General features: G+C 41.8%; 1 protein-coding gene across 1 annotated transcript in view; it reads right to left on the bottom strand.

Moving 5' to 3' along the window:
* Window positions 1–21,883, bottom strand: part of LOC122562283 (beta-2-glycoprotein 1-like) — a 41,624-nt gene that overhangs the window by 11,363 nt on the left and 8,378 nt on the right. Inside the window, exons 3-5 of the mRNA XM_043715085.1 lie at window positions 9,410–9,506; window positions 4,499–4,575; window positions 1,461–1,652 (exon numbers count right to left, since the gene is read on the bottom strand). Of these exons, the coding sequence (XP_043571020.1) occupies window positions 1,461–1,652; window positions 4,499–4,575; window positions 9,410–9,506 (366 nt within the window). The remainder of the gene's footprint in view (window positions 1–1,460; window positions 1,653–4,498; window positions 4,576–9,409; window positions 9,507–21,883) is intronic.

Here is a 21,883-nt window from a genome sequence, read left to right as displayed (position 1 = left end):
TTATGAATAGAGATTAAAATTAATGAATTGAAACTATACACAATTGATGTACAATTAACAATCCTGTCTGCATAATCATTTCCTGTGGTTGATGGGATACCATTCCTCAATTTCAGGGAAATATTTTCCATAACATATGTCCAGAACAGATATCACACACGCCATTGAGAGTGTGGAGAATGGATTCTCTGGAAAACATTAAACAATTTTAATTCCTACATTATGCACATTTATGCAAGGTCCTTGCTCTCAGATCTTACACAACACTCATCTATGAAAGAGGGACCAATTACAACAGATGCTGGAATCTTTACCGAAAACAAAAAATGCTGAGAATCACAGTGGGTCAGGCAGCATCTGTGGAGAGAGAGCAACTCTGATGAAGAGTCATCAAGTCATCAAGACTCAAAACATTAGCTTGCTCTCTGTTGACAGATGCCGCCTGACCCATTGTGATTTCCAGCATTTTTTCTTTTCAGTCTCTATAAAAGACGGGGTGTGTTCCTGAATGCACTTAGCATCATTGGTCCTCAAGTGTGCAGAAAATGTAGCCTAATTGAACGTTTTCCTACTGGAGTTAAAATTGTCTGTGTATCTGTATCTCTTGGTGATATCTAGATTTAACACACATTAAATTACTATACAACAATGCAGGATTATAATGCACTGTAAAAAGATATGTTGCCCTAGTATATTTAATTTAAAGCACCACTGAGCTCTGACTGTGTAGTAATAGCTGCATTCCCACTCAGTCCTGGACAGGCCCCTGATCTCACAGGTCCATCCCTTCATCATTCTCACTGATGTGTCACAAATATTTTGAAACTTCAAACTGGGGGCATATTGTGGGAAAGGTATTAACTTCTCCAGTTTTCCTGTTCCAATTTGTAATATATTTGCAATATTCTTGCTTTCTCAAAAGGCAGTAGAAGCAGAATCTAATTATTTTGAAGGCAGAAATAAATAGATTCTTGATGAGCGAGAGAGGGAAAGGTAATTGGGAGTAGGTGCAAATGTGGCATAATCAGATTAGTCATGATCTTATTGAATGGAGCAATGGACTTAACTGGCCAAGTGGCAAACTCCTGCTCCCAATGCTGACAGAGGTCACTGGACTTCAAACATTAACTGTGTTTCTCTCTCCACAGATACCACCTGACCTGCTGAGTTTCTCCAGCACCTTTTGTTTATATTCCAGGTCTCTGTTTTATTCAAATGAAGTGTGTGTGTTCCCATTTGATTTCATTAAATCAAATGTGGTGGAGAAAAATAAACTATAAAAAATTGTTGATGCGGCTCCAGGACTTCTATAATGTGACATCCCATGAGAAGAACTTCCAGTCTTGTGCACAGATCTGGTTGCAGTAGTCACATTATAGATTTTTTATTCATACTAATTTTAGAAAGCATATGCAAAGCAGAGACTCCGTTCATTTAATTTTGCTGTCATGTTTACTTGCCTTTGCACTGAGGTGCATTTGTCCATTTTCCATTGGCCAAGCAAAAGCCTGTTTCATTTCCAATTAAAGCCAAACCTTGTTTGCACTCGTAGTAAATCATGTGCCCAAAGACAAAAGCTGTAGTAGGCTGGCCTGTGGTTTGGAAACGCACTGTTCCATTTTCTGGTGGACTTGGGAATGGACATTGCACAGCTGCAGAAAATACAAATAAAATCAATTACACATTGCTGTGCACTGTCTGCCAATGCTGGGTCAAAGGTAGCACAGACAGGTTACGGTGTGAAGAAATAGTGTATTTTCTTTCTAAGTTTCTTTATTGTTATTTATCTTTTATTATCTGTAGTTAACGTTATTGTGATTTATCTTCCTTCCCATTCTCTTGTCCAGAAAACATTTCCAAAAACACACCATCCTGCACTGCTGCCATTGCCACTCTAGCTCATTAGCTAAAGGGGTCAGTTAGCTCAGTTGGCAGGTTTGTGATGCAAAGTTATGCCAACAGTGTGAGCTTAATTCCCACACCATGAGGTTGCCATGAAAGACTTTCCATCCCAAGCTCTCCCCTCACCTGATGTGTACTGACACTCAGGTTAAATCATCACCAGTCATATCTCTCAAATGAGAGAGCTGTCCTATGATCTAGTAAGCCTGTGGTGTCCTTACTTTAACCATATTGCTAATCTCAGGTAAATATATAAGTCTGGCTGAACAGAACTTGTGGCCTATTTAATCCTGAGAGGAGGGAAACGACGAGTCTTATTTTGGCTTCTCATTTAGATGGGACAGTTGAAATGAAGAACTAATTATTGATGTGATGGAAGCAGTCTAAATATTCTTTTAACTTCTCTAAATAGCTCTGTTTCCTATTGTCCACTTTGAGCAGATATCATTTCTTACTCCTGCAAATGGGTATTTGAGCTGTTCTCAATATACCATTAATTATGTGCTTCCATTAGTTGATTTGATTTGATTTATTGTAGTCACATTTACTTAAGTCTAGTGAAAAGCTTTGATTTGCGAGCAGTACAGGCAGATCATAGCAAACAAGGATGTACAGATCATAGTTTGCTTATACAGAGCGAGGCATACAGGTTACAGCTGCATAAAGCAAGATCAACATTAGCAAAATCGCATTGTTTGAAGTTAGAGAGTCCATTCATCAGTCTAATAACAGCAGGGAAGAAGCTGCTCTTGAACCTGTTGGTGCATATGTTCAAGCTTCTGCCTCTTCTGCCTGACAGGAAGGGGTTGCAGGAGAGCATTACTGGAGTGGGAGGGATCTTTAATAATGTTGGGAGTCTTTCTGCAGCAACGAGAAATGTAAATGGAGTCTGTGGATTGGAAGTTGCCATACCAGGCTGTTATGCAAGCATATAGTGTGCTGTATCTGTAAAAGTTGGAGAGGGTCCTATGGACATGCAGAATTTCCTAAGCTACCTGAGGAAGAGGCAACGTTGTTGTACCTTCTTGACCAAAATGTCTACATGGAAAGTCCAAGACAGGTTGTTAGTTATTGCCACTCCGAGGAACGTGATGTTCACAACCCTCTCCACCTCCGTGGATGTAGATGGGGGCATGTCCCCCTCCTTTCTTCCTGAAGTCAATGGTCAGTCGTTTGTTTTGTTGACATTGAGACAGAGATTGCTATTGTTGCACCACGATACCAAGCCCTCCAACTCCTTTCTGTATTCTGACTCATCATTATTTGATATCTGTCCTACCATCTAGATGCAATTAATTCAGAATTTGGCTACACAGTTGTGGGTGTACAGGGAGTACAGTAGGGAACTGAGAATACATCCTTTTGAGAGGGGGTGGCACTCCAGTGTTAAGGGTCATCATGGAGGATGAGCAGTTGTCTAGTTTCACTGATTACTGTCTGTGGGTCAGGAAGCTTACGATCTAGTTGCAGAGGGCAGAGCTGAGATCAAGGTCTCAGAATTTTGAGATTTAGTCTGAAGGGGATTATGGTTTTGAAGACAAAGTTGTAGTTGATGACATAAGTGTCCTTGTTATCCAGATGTTATAGGAAAATGGCACCTGCTGTGGACCTGTTTCATCGGCAGGCAAATTCAGAGGATGGAGGCAAGCTGGGAGGCTAGAGTTGATGTGGGCCACGTTCAGCGTGTTGAAGTACTTCATGATTATGGAGGTCAGAGCTTCTTGGGCGGTAGTCATTAAGGCATGTTTGCATGCGCTTTCTTTGGTACTGCGATGAAGGTGGTCTTCTTGAAGCAGGTGGGGACTTCGGCTTGTAGGAGGGAGAGGTTAGTGAATATCTCCACCAGCTGGTCCACACAGGATCTAAGTGCACAGCTGTAGACACCATTCAAGTCCATCCTTTTCCTTGGGTTTACCCTCAGGAAGACCTGGTTCTGTCGGGGCAGGTGACACCATGCCATCGGCATTCTGCTCAAACTGAGCGTGGACAGCACTGAACACGTCAGGGAGGCATGGATTTTTGTCTGCTATCTTGCTCTGAATCATCTGATATCCTTAAATGCTGAATGCAAAAGCAGTATTTTTCCCTCCTTCATTGTGAGCAAGTCTAATCTGAGTTTAACATGAACATCAAAATGCATCACTCCACTCCACAGCTAAGGATCCTGAATCTTCTTAAAATCTAGTTTTGTGAATATAACATGGTATTGACAACACTGGATAAACATGGTCATGTTGGATCAAAGGTAAAGACACTACCACTGCACCCACTTAAGTAATTACATATTTTTCAATTAACTCATTCACTATTGTTATGATACACTTCCAGAGGAGGTGGGACCTGAACCCAGGCCTCCTGGCCCAGAGGTGGGAACACTACCACTTCACTACATGAGTCCTGATAAGTATTTAGGTATCTAGTTAAACAATGCCCTTCACCTGTGTACCATATCAATATCATTAACATCCATTAATTCCCAGTTTGTTCCAATCAATTCTTCGACTATTCCCCGTTACCCAGTTGTGGAATGATGCAGTCATTCTTTTCCTTAAGTTTCCTCACAATGATTAAACTCACATGTTTGCAAAATGCTTACGTTCACAGAATTGATGCTGATCACTCCATGTCCCATCATGCAGACAAGTGCTGTGGTTTAATCCCCGAAGAATGTACCTGATCAAATAAATTTAGAATTATCAACAGAATTGAACAAAACAAGAAAAGACAATTAGTAGCCTGCAATTCACCAAAGTTTCATTCATTTAAGTCTCAGTTTTAACGTTGTCACCAATAGAAATTGTCAGAAATACAGCAGTGGAGAAGAGAGGAGTGAGGCATGAATTTCTAACTCCTCCCATTTCCCTCTACCCGTGTTTCCAATCTCATGGCACTGTGTGCAGATATGCAGCTCCTCTCAGGTAAAGGGGAACTGGAAAATGGAATCATCACTGTACAGCTGTTGCACATTTGGTAGCAACGCCGAGAGAAACTCTTCCTCTCGATCTCAGTTTACAATGACACGGTGAGAAAGAAGTGCAGGAGGTTATATCAGAAGATGTTCTGGTTTTCTTTGGAGGAAAAGGAACTTTAAACCCTACCATCGGCCTTTTTGCTATTCATATTTGTGGAGCTCTCCACACATTCTCTTTCATCCCAGTGACTACAGGACAATAGTGTTTCTTATTTTCAAGCAGCAAAACACTGGTTTATGAGTAACCATAAATCCTTCAATGTATTGACCTAAAGTTTTGTTTTCAATTTAGAATTTGTAAAAGAAATAAAGGTTTAACAAAATTATTTTCCCAATAATTTATGACAAACCATAGAGAGATAAAAATAGACTATTTCTACATCTTTGTGCGCAAGCCATTTACTGAATAATTGAACTGACCAAAAGCAGTAGTAAGTAACATTTAAATAAAAGAGAGATAATGATATTCTCTCTGAATTAAATCCCAATATTACTACCACTTAAATTGACAAGGTGCTATTGATGAGTGTGAGATGTCCAAAAAAATTAAAAGTAATAAAAATGAAGTGATGACATATAGTGGTCTGGAATAAGCTGTTGTAATTTATATTCTCACCATATTGAAACTCTTCAAAGTTTTAATGTCTCGACAGACATTTTGGTGCTTCTTCTATTCTTTTTATACAGAACCGATGAGTTTTCTAAAATATGAGGGCTGTAGGTGACATTTGAGTAAATGGAAGCAGTACATATTGCCAACTCTGTTTTCACGTCACAGACTGTGTATTGAAAACAGATAATCTTCACCAATATATAAAAGAAAGTAACCACAAATAATGCAAGAACCAACTTTCCTGTCAGTAGTAGCCAAGAATGCTAATTTGTCAAGTGTAAGTGACAGGAAATGAGACAAAAAAAAAGTGATTCCTACACTAGGGGCAAACCAAGTGATCCCAGGGAAAGCAGGTTGCTATGACTACTTGTCAAACATTCTGCGTCAAGTTGCTTTGCAGACACCAAAATTAGCCTAGTTGCTGGGATACCCAAGATGGGATGAAAATAGAAGATGCTGTAAACATTCATTAATTCTTTAGAACTGTTCTAATATAAGGTCATCAATCTGTTTCTCGCTCTATAGGCACTGTTAGGATTGCTGCATATCCTCAGCATTTTCTGGTTTTATTTCAAATGTCAAACACTGTAGTATTTTGTTTTTGCAAGATTGAATTAGGCCTCAGCCTGAGTGTAGAGTGGACTAGCCAGAAAGGCCTCGATCATCTTCCTCAATTCCTCAATCCCATCCCAGGAATTGTTTCGATCTTGGCGTCAGTGACCTTGGTGGCTGCTGTTCCCCTACAGCACCCATAAGTCAGCACCAGTTCCACAGCTACTTCCTTCCCTTATTTCTGATGTATGATTGATCAAATCATGAACTTATAGAGGAACAAAGCCACTTAAGTTGAGCTAGCTCACCACATTTGGACATTTTGTGGACCTGTATACTTTGCATGCATTTTGTTCGCTGTTGTTCAGCAGTTCCCTGTCACTCAGGGTGGCTCTATGGTTAGCACTGCTGCCTTACAGTGCCAGGGACCCAGATTTGATTCCAGCCTTGAGTGACTGCGTGGAGTTTACATGTTCTCCCTGTATCTGCATGGGTTTTCCTTGGGTCCTCCAGTTTCCTCCCACAGTACAAAGATGTGTGGGTTAGGTGGATTTAACTTGATGTGATACTGCAGCTGCAATACAACAACAGCCACTGTGTTCTGAGATAAGACTTCTAAAGTAAAAAGACCATAATAAAGGGGATCTAAGAGATGCAGAGACATGTACAAATATTTATTATAACTTATACAAGAATGGCCAAGAATTAAATATCTTTAATAAAAACTGCACAATACTATAAAAGACACGTTGGATTCTATCATTACTACTATGTCAATACAACATCATCTATTGGGAAGGGGAATGAAGAAACAGGCCACTCTTACCTTAACCCCGAGAAAGGCAATGTAAACTAATAGTGCAGTCTCACACAAGAGGTAGTCGGGAGTGTGATTCATTGTTATAAAGTTCAAGCACAGAATCTGTGCAGAACATGTTTTTCTGTTGTAAGGTTCTATCACTATTTAGGCTGAAATGAGCTGAGAAAAGGTTGATATATGTGGTGAAGATGGGGTGGGGGAAGAAGAAGGAGTAAACAATAGGTGGAGATGAAGCCCAGAGAGAGAGAGAGAAAACAGCAGTGGGGCAGACAAAGAAATATGTAAAGGTTAGCCTGGGAGAATCAATATATGGGAATGGGGACCACTAGTAGTTGACAACGGATTGGTTGTGATAGCAGCCCATGTGATGACAAGGCTTTATGAGTGGGGGTTGCAGTAAGGACATGGGATAAAGTGCTCAAGCCCTAAAATTGTTGAACTCAACATAGAGTCCAGAAGGCTGCAGAGTTCCCAGGTGGAAAATGAGGTATTGTTCTTCCACCTTGTGCTGAGCTTTGGTGGAGCACTGTAGCAAGCCTGAGACAGAGATGGCCAGGGAACATGATGGTGTGTTGAAGTGGCAGGAAACCAGAAGCTCGGTCATTTTTGCAGAAAGAAAGCAGGTGTTCTGCAAAGCGTCACCCAGTATCCATTTCATTTCCCCAATGAGCAATTCACATTGTGAGCAGTGAATACAGTAGACTAGATTGAGTGAAATGCAGTGAATTGCTGCTTCATGTGAAAGATCGAGGGCCTTGGACAGTGAGAAGGGAGGAAATAAATGACCACGGTCTGTGACTGCATGGGAAGATGCATTGGGAGTGTGGGGAAATGTTGCAAGTAGAGGAGGAGTGGACCAAGATGTTCCAGAGGATTGGTCCCTGTGGAATGCTGATATTGAGGGGAATATGTGTCTGGTTGTGACATCTCACTGGATGTGGCAGAAATGACAGCTAATTATCCTCTGGATGCTAGTGGGATGGTAAGTGAGGACTGGGGGGACCTATCACTGTTGTGGGAGGGAAGATGGGGGTGAGGGCCAAAGTGCAGATGGGTTGGACATGGCTGAGGGCCTTATCAAGCACGGTGTTAGGGAATCTCTGGTTGAGGAACAAGTTGGTCATTTTGGAGGCCCCCTTGTTGAAGTTGGCATTATCGGAACAGTGCAATGGAGATGGAAGAACTGGGAGAATGGAATTGAGTCTTTAAAGAAGCAGGGTGTAAGGTAACTGGGAGTTGGTTGGTTTGTAGTGGATATTGGTGGCCAGTCAATCCCCAGAAATGGAAACAGAGATAACAAGGGAGGACAGGGAGAAGTTGGAGATGGACAAGGTGAAGGTGAGAACTAGCTGGAAATTGGAAGCGAAATTGAGAAACTTTTCCAATCCTGGACAAGAGAGGGAAACAGCACCAATTATGTCATCGATGTACTGGAGAAAGAGTTGTAGATGAGAACCCGAGTAGGACTGGAACAAGGAATGATCCACATTCCCCACAAACAGACAGGAATAACTGGGGACCATACAGGTACCCATGTCCATACCTTTAACCTGAAAAAAGTGGGAGGAGTTATAGGAAAAGTTGTTCAGGATGAGGACAAGCTCAGCCAGGTAGAGGAGGCTGGTAATGGATGGCCTTTTTTCCAGAAAGAAGCGGAGAGTCCTGAGACTATCCTGATGGAGGATGGACATGGAGAGGGAATGCATGTCCATGGTAAAGGGGAAGCAGCTGGAGACCATGAACTGGTTACATTAGTGTGGATTCAGGCCCTTCGGCCCAACAAGTCCACACCGACCCTCAGAAGAGTAACCCACCGAGACCCATTTCCCTCTGACTAATACACCTAACACTAAGGGCAATTTAGAATTGCCAATTCACCTGGCCAGCACATCTTTAGTGAAAAGAACCAAAAGAAGTTATAAATGGGAGACCTTAGACAAAGGAAGAAAAAATCAAATCAAAGTAGGAAGAGAAAACTCCCACAGGGCAGGAGTAGGCAGAAACAACGAGTCTGCCCAGTCTGTCCTGTTTGTTAGATTTTGGGAAGAAGGTAAAATGGACTGTGCAGGAATTGGGAGACTATGAGCTGAACCTCTGAAGTTTGCTGTGATGAAACTGTGAGCTCACATGTCTGATCAATGATGACTCTCCGTGAAGGTTGGATGTAGAGCAACTCCAGGCAGAGTTACTAAATCCTCATTTATACATTACTCATGAAAACTCTTTGATGAACAGACCTTGAGCTTAACTGAACAGATGAACCCATATTAAAATAGTTTCTGTGGAATTACTTTGGTGTTTTAATACATTATTAGATAAGCTAGGACACTAGAATGTATGTAACATGGATTTCAGCTTGGAGATTCAGGTTAAAGGTCTAATTTTGGATCTTTTACTGGCAACTGAGTGACCAAGTTAGGTGGCACAATTCTGAAAGAGGACTTGCAAAGGGGAATTGATGCATAAGGAAAGAAAATCTCAACAATGTTGCCAATCTTACGCCTGACTGTTTTGCTATTTTGCTGTTGCATGTCCACTACACAGTACCTACCCTGCATTGCAGCTGTAGTAGACCTGTTTCCCAAATGTTAAGCCTGTTACATGCATTTCTCCATTTTCCAGCAGTTTTGGCACGTGACAAGGTCTGGCTTTTAGGGGAAGACAAAACCATGAAATTCAGAATTAATTTACATTTTTTTGCACATTACCAACAAATATATTTATTCAACACATGCAGAATATTTGCTCCCTGGGTGTAATTATGTAATTTAATCCAGATATCCTGGCAATCCCCCATCATAATGTTAAAGAATCTTAGACACTTCTAATACACATGGCTAATACTGGCTGCAATTTTGCTGTTGCACTCAAAGTGCACAATGTTGACTTTTCTAAAGTGCACCTAAATGTACATTGTTGGAGTGAAGGAGAGGCATTAAAGCTCCTCATCATGCTTGTGATACATTAGAACTTGAGATTGCTCAGATATGTCAACGTCAGTGAGAATTTAGTCATGATATTTCAGATTGATTCTTCCCAAAGAGGAACACAGAATAATCAGATGTTAGAGTCTTAGAGATGGGGAGAAAGTGAGGTCTGCAGATGCTGGAGATCAGAGCTGAAAATGTGTTGCTGGAAAAGCGCAGCAGGTCAGGCAGCATCCAGGGAACAGGAGAATCGACGTTTCGGGCATAAGGCTTATGCCCGAAACGTACAGACACTTCGGTCCAACCCGTCCATGCCAACCAGATATCCCAACCCAATCTAGTCCCACCTGCCAGCACCCGGCCCACATTCCTCCAAACCCTTCCTATTCATATACCTATCCAAATGCCTCTTGTTGCAATTGTACCAGCCTCCATCACTTCCTCTGGCAGCTCATTCCATACACGTACCACCCTCTGCGTGAAAGAGTTGCCCTGTAGGTCTCTTTTATATCTTTCCCCTCTCACCTTAAGCCTATGCCCTCTAGTTCTAGACTCCCTGACCCCAGGGAAAAGGCTTTGCCTATTTATCCTATCCATGTCCCTCATAATCTTGTAAACCTCTATAAGGTCACCCCTCAGCCTCCAACACTCCAGGGTAAACAGCCCCAGCCTGTTCAGCCTCTCCCCATAGCTCAAATCCTCCAACCCTGGCAACATCCTTGTAAATCTTTTCTGAACCCTTTCAAGTTTCACAACATCCTTCCGATAGGAAGGAGACCAGAATTGCACACAATATTCCAACAGTGGCCTAACCAATGTCCTCTACAGCCACAACATGACCTCCCAACTCCTGTACTCAATACTCTGACCAATAAAGGAAAGCATACCAAACGCCTTCTTCACTATCCTATCTACCTGCGACTCCACTTTCAAGGAGCTATGAACCTGCACTCCAAGGTCTCTTTGTTCAGCAGCACTCCCTAAGACCTTACCATTAAGTGTATAAGTCCTGCTAAGATTTGCTTTCCCAAAATGCAGCACCTCGCATTTATCTGAATTAAACTTCATCTGCCACTTCTCAGCCCATTGGCCCATCTGGTCCAGATCCTGTTGTAACGTTCTTTGCTATCCACTACACCTCCAATTTTGGTGTCATCTGCATACTTACTAACTGTACCTTTTATGCTCACATCCAAATCATTTATGTAAATGACAAAAAGTAGAGGGCCCAGCACCAATCCTTGTGGCACTCCACTGGTCACAGGCCTCCAGTCTGAAAAACAACCCTCCACACCACCCTCTGTCTTCTACCTTTGAGCCAGTTCTGTATCCAAATGGCTCATTCTCCCTGTATTCCGTGAGATCAAATCTTGCTAATCAGTCTCCCATGGGGAACCTTGTCGAACGCCTTACTGAAGTCCATATAGATCACATCTACCACTCTGCCCTCATCAATCCTCTTTGTTACTTCTCAAAAATCTCAATTATGTTTGTGAGACATGATTTCCCACACACAAAACCATGTTGACTATCCCTTTCAACCATGTGGGCCTGTATTTAATTTTAAATTGAACATGCAAAGTAGGTTATGTTTTAAAATAATGTGAGAGAGAATTGCAGGTTTGGCTAATCCTGACTTAGATACTAAAAGTGAAAAGGTGTTAAAATTCTTGGCATGTCTCCTGATAAGTGAAAATAAATCATCCTAGCACGTTCACAAAAGTTTTCTGTAGTTCCAGCATCCTGTTGGCTTGTATACAGTTCAGGTTCTGCAATAAACTGAGAAACGATTAAAGAAAAATATACTTTTGGAAATTGAACTCATAGAAATTACAGTTGAAGATGGAGATGTCACGGGGCAAGTTGACACTAGGCACACGGACACACAAGATGGCCACCGAGCCATCAGTTGGCCAACTTGACACACAAGATGGCCACCAGATCACAATATGGAGAGAAACAGCAGAGCAGATAGAGACACTGGGGCCATCAGAATGCCAGTACAATGCACTCACAACCCAGTTGATTAGTTTAAGGCGGGTGGGGGTAACGAACACTGCCCACTGAAGTGTCTGGGTCCAGCCAACACCTCTTATAGAAATGCTAACAGCTTGATACGGACTCAATACGAAACGCTAATAGCCAGGGCTGCAGTAATCATCCTTCTCAGGAAGAGCGATTAGCGCTCATTACTACAGCAATGGACTTCCATGCCGACATTGAAACTGACAATGATCATGCGGAAATTAACAAAGGCTGCACTGGAACTGACAAAGACTGTATCAAAACTATCAACGATTCTGCAATGATTGCCATAAACAAGCCATGTTACAAAGACAATAATCTCATCATTGACCTATTGTATCACAAGATATATAAAAGTTTCTTGGCATGTGCTCCGGATGGAGCGAAAACCCGCAGCTGACCATTGTGCTGTCGGTGTCTTTCTGTCCCCAGAGCTCTGGTATTTCCTTGTGCAATAAACTCTGTCATTGAACTCCAATTTTGACTCTAAGACTTGTGTTTTTCCCCACAACACAGTAAAACACACTATACATTTCAGCTTTTTCAAGAGACTATGGTTGTGTTACTGATTGAATCCAATTGAAGGTTTCAGAGGTTTTAAATAGAGAATTAAATGCACCTGAAAAATAGATACTGTAATGTAACTCATGAGATTGGACAATATATTAAATCTACATTGCTAAAGCTTTGCTCCCATTATTGATTTGAAACCTGTTTAGTGGATTTCAGCAGTCAATTTGAATAAACCTCCAATTGACTGTGACATCCAAAGGTGCAGTCTAATGTCAGGATCATTCAAAAAGCATCTGTATGAAAAAGATTAACATTTTTCAATTGATTCATTTCATTAATATTTCCATTTTAAAAATATGAAAAGCCAGCAAAGAAAGCTAAATACCTAAAAGTAAAATCGGTACCCAATGAACACAGTCCACAGATTTCTCAGCAACAAACCAAAACAAGCAGACAAAATGCATCCAGAAACCCTAGCCACTCTTCCCTACATCAAAGACATCTCGGAAATGACTACCAGACTACTCAGACCCTTTGGCATCATGGTAGCCCACAAACTCACCAACACTAAAACAGCAGCTAATAAATCTGAAAGACCCTATACAGACAACAAGCAAAACTAATGTTATTTACAAAATACCGTGCAAAGACTGTAACAAACACTACATTGGACATACAGGCAGAAAACTAGACATGAACATCAACTAGCCACAAAACGACATGACCCTCTCTCATTAGTATCCTTACATAGAGATGAGGAAGAACACCATTTTGACTGGGACAACACATCCATTCTAGGACAAGCCAAACAGAGATATGCATGAGAATTCCTAGAAGCATGGCATTCCAACTGGAACTCTATCAACAAATACATGGAGTTAGACCCCATCTACCACCCCCTGACAAAATGACCCGGAAATGACATCACCACAGGAAACGATGTCACCACAGGACCGACCCAAAGAAACCTAAACAAATAAATAGAAAGCAGGAATTATCAACAGTGCTCCATCTGGAGGCCCACTGAAGATGTTACTAGTAGGTGATGAAACATCTGGAAATGAACCTTCCAGTTCAGTGAGCAAACCTACATCCATGAATTTATGTCCCATTATACTGAGTCAAGTAATGCCCTTTTCTCGTTAGATGTTGACTAAGAAAACAATCCAAATTCAGGAAATTTAGTCCTTTCCATTGAAAACTCTCAATGACCTTCCTGCTGTTCAGCATCTTTTTTTTTTATAGATATTTTTATTAGAAATTTAACATTTTTACAAGTTTACAAAAATAAACAAAACTCTCAGATATAAACATTGATATACAATTAGCTCAAATATACAATAGCCAAAATTTGACAAAAAAAACAGCTTGCAGATTTAAAAGTTGTGGCAGCCACTGCTCCAGGAATGCTGTAAGCTGGCCTTCCTCTTCCTGCTCGGGAAGGCCCAGCAAACGAATATTTTTTTGACGACCTCGATTATCGAGGTCGTCAATATGATTTTCCAAGGTCCGGACTCGCTGCTCGAGAGTCCGGACCTGATCCACGGCCGATTGAGCGGTTGTCTCCGAGGTCGCGGCCTTTAGCTCCGCCCCTCCGACTCGGCGTTGAATTTCTTCAATTTCACGGTCGTGCTTCTGCAGCGCGGCCAAGAGCGACTCCCAACGATTCCTGTATTCGACGATAAAGGCATCAATCTTCGAGTCAAGCTTGGAAAGCATTTCTGCAAGGCTTGTTACTGTTGGTAAGTCCCCCGGGGCGGTGTGGACGCCTCAGCTGCAGCTGGAGAGTGTGGGGGAGGGGTTCCTGCTTGCTGAGAGCTGCGGGCTCCCTTCCCTTTAGTCATTTTAACTTAGGATAAAGTTGCTTAAATGTAATATTACACAACTAATTGAGTTACTAAACTATTATAAATGATTTATAAATGATTTGGTGAGCTTGGTAGGGGGTAGGTGACCCACTGTGCCCAAGTCTTGGGAGGAGCACTATAGACTCAGTCTTACTGGGTCGCCGCCATCTTGGATCCCCCGTTCAGCATCTTTAATAGTAATGTAACAGATCACTTGGTGTTATGTTGCTTAACCCAAAGTTATTCTGTTTAGATCACACTTCTGTTATAAATTTACACACTGCTACTTGCAGTCACTTTTTAACCATGGAATTGTTACAATGCAGTTGGAGGCTATTGGCCCATCATGTCTACACCAGCTCTCCAAATGAACATTTCACTTAGTGTTACGTACTTTTAGCAATGAATTTAGTTTCCTTATTCTGTTTCTGCCAATGTGCATTAATGTACATCCATTTTACCTTGAGTTCCATTGGTTTTGTAATTTTTTTTCCTTTTTTCTTTGCTTTTCCACACCCAGTTTTAATTGTCATTTTCAAACTCTTTTCCTCACACACAAGTATCTAAAAATGTATATTTCCTTTCAAGTACTCTAATTTTGCAGCCTTGATGTTGCCCTCCCTTCCTCATCCAGTCTTATTTGTTTTAAATCCTCCCCTAGTGCTCCTTTCAAAACCATAGCAGGCACAGGGGACTGAGTTCAATGATCAGCTATGATCATATTGAATGATGGAGCAGGCTTGAAGGTCCAATTGGCCTATCTCTCTTATGCTTCCTATGCTTCTATTGTTCCATTCTGCTCACAACATGCTTTTCGTAAGTTATCCCTAACTCTTGAACTGGCCCTAGTGCTCCAGTGAATCTGAATTTTGCATCAGCCTCACTTCCCTAGGGCAGCCTCACTCCATTTCACGTCATTGTCCATATAAAAAGTCCTAAACAGAAAGTCATTTTGTGTACATTGATCTTTTATTAAAAAGTCAATTATAAGTAAATAATGACAATATAAAAAGAAGTCACTTTATCACAGAAATGCATGTTTAAATAAAATATGCAATAAGACAATGTTAGTTTTTTTAGAATAATCAGTCAGTAGGTCCACTCTGAACACATAGTCTCATCCGAACATCAGTTTCTGTGAAAGGATATTATGGAGAAGGAGAGAAATGAGTTCAAGAACTGGTTTGTTTTGCATCTGAGGGATTGTAGGCGTTTCCTGAATACATCCACCATTAATAGGGGCACATATCTCTAAATTCTTAAAGTGTCTTAAGAAGTTCACCTTGAATTTGCAACAACCTTGATATTTATAATGTTAAAAATCACACAACACCAGGTTGTCGTCCAACAGGTTTATTTGGAAGTACTAGCTTTCGGAGTGCCGCTGCTTAATCAGGTGGTTGTGGTCTGGCACTTCGAAAGCTAGTGCTTCCAAATAAACCTGTTGGACTGTAACCTGGTGTTGTGTGATTTTTAACTTTGTCCACCCCAATCCAACACCGGCACCTTCAAGTCATGATGTTTGTAATGCCTGAAGTTGTGATCTTTAACACTTAACTCCTGGAAATCTTTTTGCAGGCCCTCAATCTTGTTCCTTCAGATGTTATTGGCTTTGATACAAAGCAGTTGAGGTTACCTCCCATTTCAGGAGCTGCAATATCTGCTCTGTTACCCTGTTCCAAAGATATCTAACCATCTACATTTAATGTTTGTGGTTATAGAAGTTGTTATCTCCTTCTCTCATGATTGAAAATTCTGTTATCAATATGTTGCTGTGCTTACCTCCCTCCTCTGGGCACCCAACTTTCCCACAGTTTCATGGCTACCATCACTCTTAAATCTTCATTGATGGAAGCAGATATTACATATTAAAGTTTATTATTGTGATAGTTTCCCTCAAGAGACCTCAGACTTCATTCATGAGGGAGCTCTTGTGGAAAATGTCTCCAATGACATTCACTCAAGAACCTGCAAGATTCACACAAGATTCACAACTGCCTTTTATTGTCACTTCACCAAAACAAAAGCAAAGAAAATAATCCTCTGATTGAAATAAGAAGAGAACATTTCTTGAATATACAGCAAGTTGGACACATCTGTGGAGAGGGAAAGAGTCAATGCTTCATTACATCAGAACAACAAATGTTAGGAGTATAACAGATTTAAACAAGTACAGACACAAAGGGAGGATAGGAAGTTCTGTGATAGAGTAGCAGGTGGAGGGAATGACAAAAAAGGCAAACTGGATGGCAATGACACAAGGTAGAAACAAAAGATGGGTCCAAAGAAGCTATAAATTGAATTTTGTATTCAATTGTGGGACTTGGCGTCGCTGGCTAGGCCAACATTTATTGCCTGTCTCCAGCTGCCTTTGAGAAGATGGTGGTGAGCTGCCTTCTTGAACCATTGCATGCCCTTAGGGATTTTGACCCAACAATACAAAGAGAACATCGATTTATTCCAAACTCAGAACAGTAAATGGCTTGGAGAGGAACTTGGAGGGGAATGGTGGTGTTCTCATGTATCTCTTGCCCTTGTCTTTCCAGGTGGAACTTGTCATGAGTTTGGAAGGTGCTGTCTAGGGGGTCTTGCTGAATTTCTGCAGTGCATTTTTAAATTAATGTACACTGCTGCACCTGACTGTTGGTGATGAAGGGAGTGACTGTTTGTGCATGTGGAGCCAATCAAGAGGGCTATTTCATCTTGGATGGTATCAAGCTTCTTGAGTGTTGTTGGAACTTGACTTATCCATATAAGTGATAGTATTCCATTGCACTCCTGACTTCTGTCTTGTATATGGTGGACAGACTATGGGCAATTTGTAAGTGAGTTATTCACTGCAGTATTTATAGCCTCTGACCTGCCACTGTGTTTATATGACAGGTCCATAGTAAAAAACAGAATACATATGGCATCATGGTAGCCCACAAACCCACCAACCCACTAAAGCAGCAGCTAATTAACTTGAAAGGCCCCATAAAAACAGTAAGCAAAACTAATGTCATTTACAAAATACCTTGCAAGAACTGTAACAAACACTACATTGAACAAACAGGCAGAAATCTAGCCAACAGGATACATGAACATCAATTAGCCACAAAAGGACTTGACCCACTCTCACTAGTATCCTTACATACGGATAAGAAAGGACATCACTTCAACTGGGACAACACAAGCATCCTAGGACAAGCCAAACAGAGACATGCACAAGAATTCCTAGAAGCATAGCATCCCAACTCTATCAACAAACACATTGACGTGGATCCCATTTACTGCACCTGAGAAAAAGAACAGGAAATGACATCACCATGGGAAATAACATAGGAAATGACATCCCCAACCCATGGAAAACCCAAACAGAGAAATAGAAAGTAGGCTACACCACCAGTGCTTCATCTGGAGGCTCACTGAAGATGTTACCTAGTATGGTGACGAAACGTCTGCAAATGAACTTTGCAGCTCAGCGAGCAAACTTACATCCAGAACCTCAACCTAAGCTACAAATCTTCTCAAAATTCAACTATGACTGTCAAACCTTCCTTCTCTATCTAATTACACTCTGCATTAGCCAAAGTCTGGGAAGCATACACTATTGGGTGTTCCTCTCCATTGGGCTACCCATGAACTAATATTACTCAAATGTCATACAGAGTGGTAACGCATGTCAATACCAATTTCACTTGAGATCATAGTGTGTCAATAGCTCAGAGGATGACAGCTGTTTTTCACTTCCCTAAAAGCTATGGCTTGGCTATGCAACTATTTCCAAGACTGTCCCATTTTAAAAGAATTGATGCAAATATGCCAGGATGGCTATGTATGAACTTTCTGTAATAGTTCACCAGCCCAAGCTTAGGTCTGGTACAGACATGGAAGCCAGGGCACCTTTGATTGTCTTCACTTTATCTTCCAACCAAGTTGTACCCTTAATCTATAAAGATTCCCTGGTATAGGTTCTCAGTCTAGCCGGGGTCTTGCATAAACTTAAGGTTTGGAATCAAGAGCATATTTTGTTAAAGACTGGTTCTGCGATCACCAAAACGGGCGCACTGGTATCAACCTCCATTAGAACTGGGTGACCCCTCAATGTTTATTTTGATTGTTTCTGATTTGGATATTGCTAAGTAATTTGACTGTTCCCAACCAGATGTAGGTGAACTTTCCGGGGTGTGCACTATGAACCCTTCCTCCATTTAGGTCCAGTGGGACTCTTTTACTGTCTTGAGTTCACATACTGGCAGCAACTACAATGATTTGCCAGCCCAAATGCTGAAGAAGATGTTAACCGTTTGGGCTGAGACAACCTTTTTTGGGGATTTTGCTGTGGGCTGACTGAGAGTACCGCTGTTCAGGATATGTCTCTTGTGAGGCTGAGCAATTGCCTGCACTCAAGTAGTGTTCCCCAAGCTCAGTCAGACTGGTGAGGGTGTCCACTTCCATTGGAATACCCTGTAACTCATATGCTCCACTTGCTGTATTTTCTAATGATAAAGCCAGTTGTAATGCTGTTTGAAGTCCAGCTGGGCTTCAGCTAGAAGGCACTTTTGCATGAATACATCATTAATCCCACATAACAAACAGTCGCCCAGCATCTCATTAAGGGTGAACCCAAAGTCATACTCATCTGCCGGTTGTCTTAATCTAGGCAAAAATCCTGATACAGATTCCCTTAGCTCTTGAACTGCCAAGTAAAACTGATAGCATCTCAGAATTAGAGGAGGGTTTGGGTCATAATATTCCTGAAATAAATCCATCAACTCTTGAAAGGTTTTAGTCTCTGGTGTCTCAGGAAATATTAGGCTTCCAATAACCCAAAAGGCTGTGGGTCCACCAGCTGTCAACAGAATTATTTGTTGCTTTTCATCTGCCCCAGTGTCATTTGCCTGGAAAAAATAATGCATCCTTTCCATGTACCGGGCCTAGTCTTCAACAGCAGGATCAACTGGGTCAACTTCCCAAACAACAGCATGATGCCAGAAATGCTTACGCCAACTCAAAGGTGGCTGTTGCAAGTGAATTTCTTCACAAGTCTGGTTTTCTCTAGTCACTACTGAAATGGGATCAGGTAAACAGCCCCGATTAGGGAACTCGTATTCTATGAGATCCAGCTGGCTGAACTCATTACAATCACTTCAGAGGGAATCAAATCAGCTGATAACTGGCAATGGGATACGGAGAACCTGTGGAGTAGACTGAATTACCAAGGGCACTGCCTCTCACCCCACCTTTGGAATTCAGTCCTTTTGTCTAGCACTTCTATCTGCAGATTTCTGCAAATGCTTCGGCCTTCCCTTTTGTAATGATATACTGGGCTTTCCCATTGTTGAGGATGAGGATATTTATGGAGCTTCCTCCGCCAGTGTATTGTTTAATCGTCCACCACCATTCATGACTGGATGTGAATGCGGCAGGACTGCAGAGCTTAGATCTGATCCATTGGTTGTGGAATGACTTATAGAGTCATAGAGATGTACAGCATGGAAACAGACACTTCGGTCCAACCCGTCCATGCCGACCAGATATCCCAACCCAATCTAGTCCCACCTGCCAGCACCTGGCCCATATCCCTCCAAACCCCTCCTATATACCCATCCAAATGCCTCTTAAATGTTGCAATTCTACCAGCCTCCACCACATCCTCTGGCAGCTCATTCCATACACATACCACCCTCTGCGTGAAAAAGTTGCCCCTTAGGTCTCTTTTATATCTTTCCCCTCTCACCCTAAACCTATGCCCTCTAGTTCTGGACTCCCTGATCCCAGGAAAAAGACTTTGTCCATTTATCCTATCCATGCCCCTCATAATTTTGTACATCTCTATAAGATCTCCCCTCAGCCTCCAACGCTCCAGGGAAAACAGGCCCAGCCTGTTCAGCCGCTCCCTGTAGCTCAGATCCTCCAACCCTGGCAACATCCCTGTAAATCTTTTTTAAACCCTTTCAAGTTTCACAACATCTTTCCAATAGGAAGGAGACCAGAATTACACGCAATATTCCAACAGTGGCCCAACCAATGTTCTCTACAGCCGCAACATGACCTCCCAACTCCTGTACTCAATACTCTGACCAATAAAGGAAAGCATACCAAACGCCTTCTTCACTATCCTATCTACCTGCGACTCCACTTTCAAGGAGCTATGAACCTGCACTCCAAGGTCTCTTTGTTCAGCAACACTCCCTAGGACCTTACCGTTAAGTGTATCAGTCCTGCTAAGATTTGCTTTCACAAAATGCATCACCTCGCATTTATCTGAATTAAACTCCATCTGCCACTTCTCAGCCCATTGGCCTATCTGATCAAGATCCCATTGTAATCTGAGGTAACCCTCTTCGCTGTCCACTACACCTCCACTTTTGGTGTCATCTGCAAACTTACTAACTGTACCTCTTATGCTTACATCCAAATCATTTATGTAAATGACAAAAAGTAGAGGGCCCAGCACCAATCCTTGTGGCACTCCACTGGTCACAGGCATCCAGTCTGAAAAACAACACTCCACCACCACCCTCTGTCTTCTACCTTTGAGCCAATTCTGTATCCAAATAGCTAGTTCTCTTAAGTAGTATACTTAAGGAGTATACTACTTAAGAGAACTTAAGTATACTTAAGTATACTTAAGGAGTATACTTAAGAGGGAAATCAGAAGGGCAAAACGGGCACATGAGATAGCTTTGGCAAATAGAATTAAGGAGAATCCAAAGGGTTTTTACAAATATATTAAGGACAAAAGGGTAACTAGGGAGAAAATAGGGCCCCTCAAAGATCAAAGACAGTCTCTGTGTGGAGCCACAGAAAATGGGGGAGATACTAAATGAATATTTTGCATCAGTATTTACTGTGGAAAAGGATATGGAAGATATAGACTATAGGGAAATAGATGGTGACATCTTGCAAAATGTCCAGATTACAGAGGAGGAAGTGCTGGACGTCTTGAAACAATTAAAGGTGGATAAATCCCCAGGACCTGATCAGGTGTACCCGAGAACTCTGTGGGAAGCTAGGGAAGTGATTGCTGGGCCTCTTACTGACATATTTGTATCATCGATAGTCACAGGTGGGGTGCCGGAAGACTGGAGGTTGGCAAACGTGGTGCCACTGTTTAAGAAGAGCGGTAAAGACAAGACAGGGAACTATAGACCAGTGTACCTGACTTGGTGGTGGGCAAGTTGTTGGATGGAATCCTGAGGGACAGGATGTACATGTATTTGGAAAGGCAAGTACTGATTCGGGATAGTCAACATGGCTTTGTGCGTGGGAAATCATGTCTCACAAACTTGATTAAGTTTTTTGAAGAAGTAACAAAGAAGATTGATGAGGGCAGAGTGATAGATGTGATCTATATGGACTTCAGAAAGGTGTTCGACAAGGTTCTCCATGGGAGACTGATTAGCAGGGTTAGATCTCATGGAATACAGGGAGAACTAGCTATTTGGATACAGAACTGGCTCAAAGGGTGGTGGAGGGTTGTTTTTCAGACTGGATGCCTGTGACCAGTGGAGTGCCACAAGGATTGGTGCTGGGCCCTCTACTTTTTGTCATTTACATAAATGATTTGGATGTAAGCATAAGAGGTACAGTTAGTAAGTTTGCAGATGACACCAAAAGTAGAGGAGTAGTGGACAGCAAAGAGGGTTACCTCAGATTACAACAGGATCTGGACCAGATGGGCCAATGGGCTGAGAAGTGGCAGATGGAGTTTAATTCAGATAAATG

This window comes from Chiloscyllium plagiosum, chromosome 24 (genome assembly GCF_004010195.1).
Source record: "Chiloscyllium plagiosum isolate BGI_BamShark_2017 chromosome 24, ASM401019v2, whole genome shotgun sequence".
Taxonomy (NCBI): Eukaryota; Metazoa; Chordata; class Chondrichthyes; order Orectolobiformes; family Hemiscylliidae; genus Chiloscyllium; species Chiloscyllium plagiosum.
This window is presented reverse-complemented; position numbering and strand designations above follow the sequence as displayed.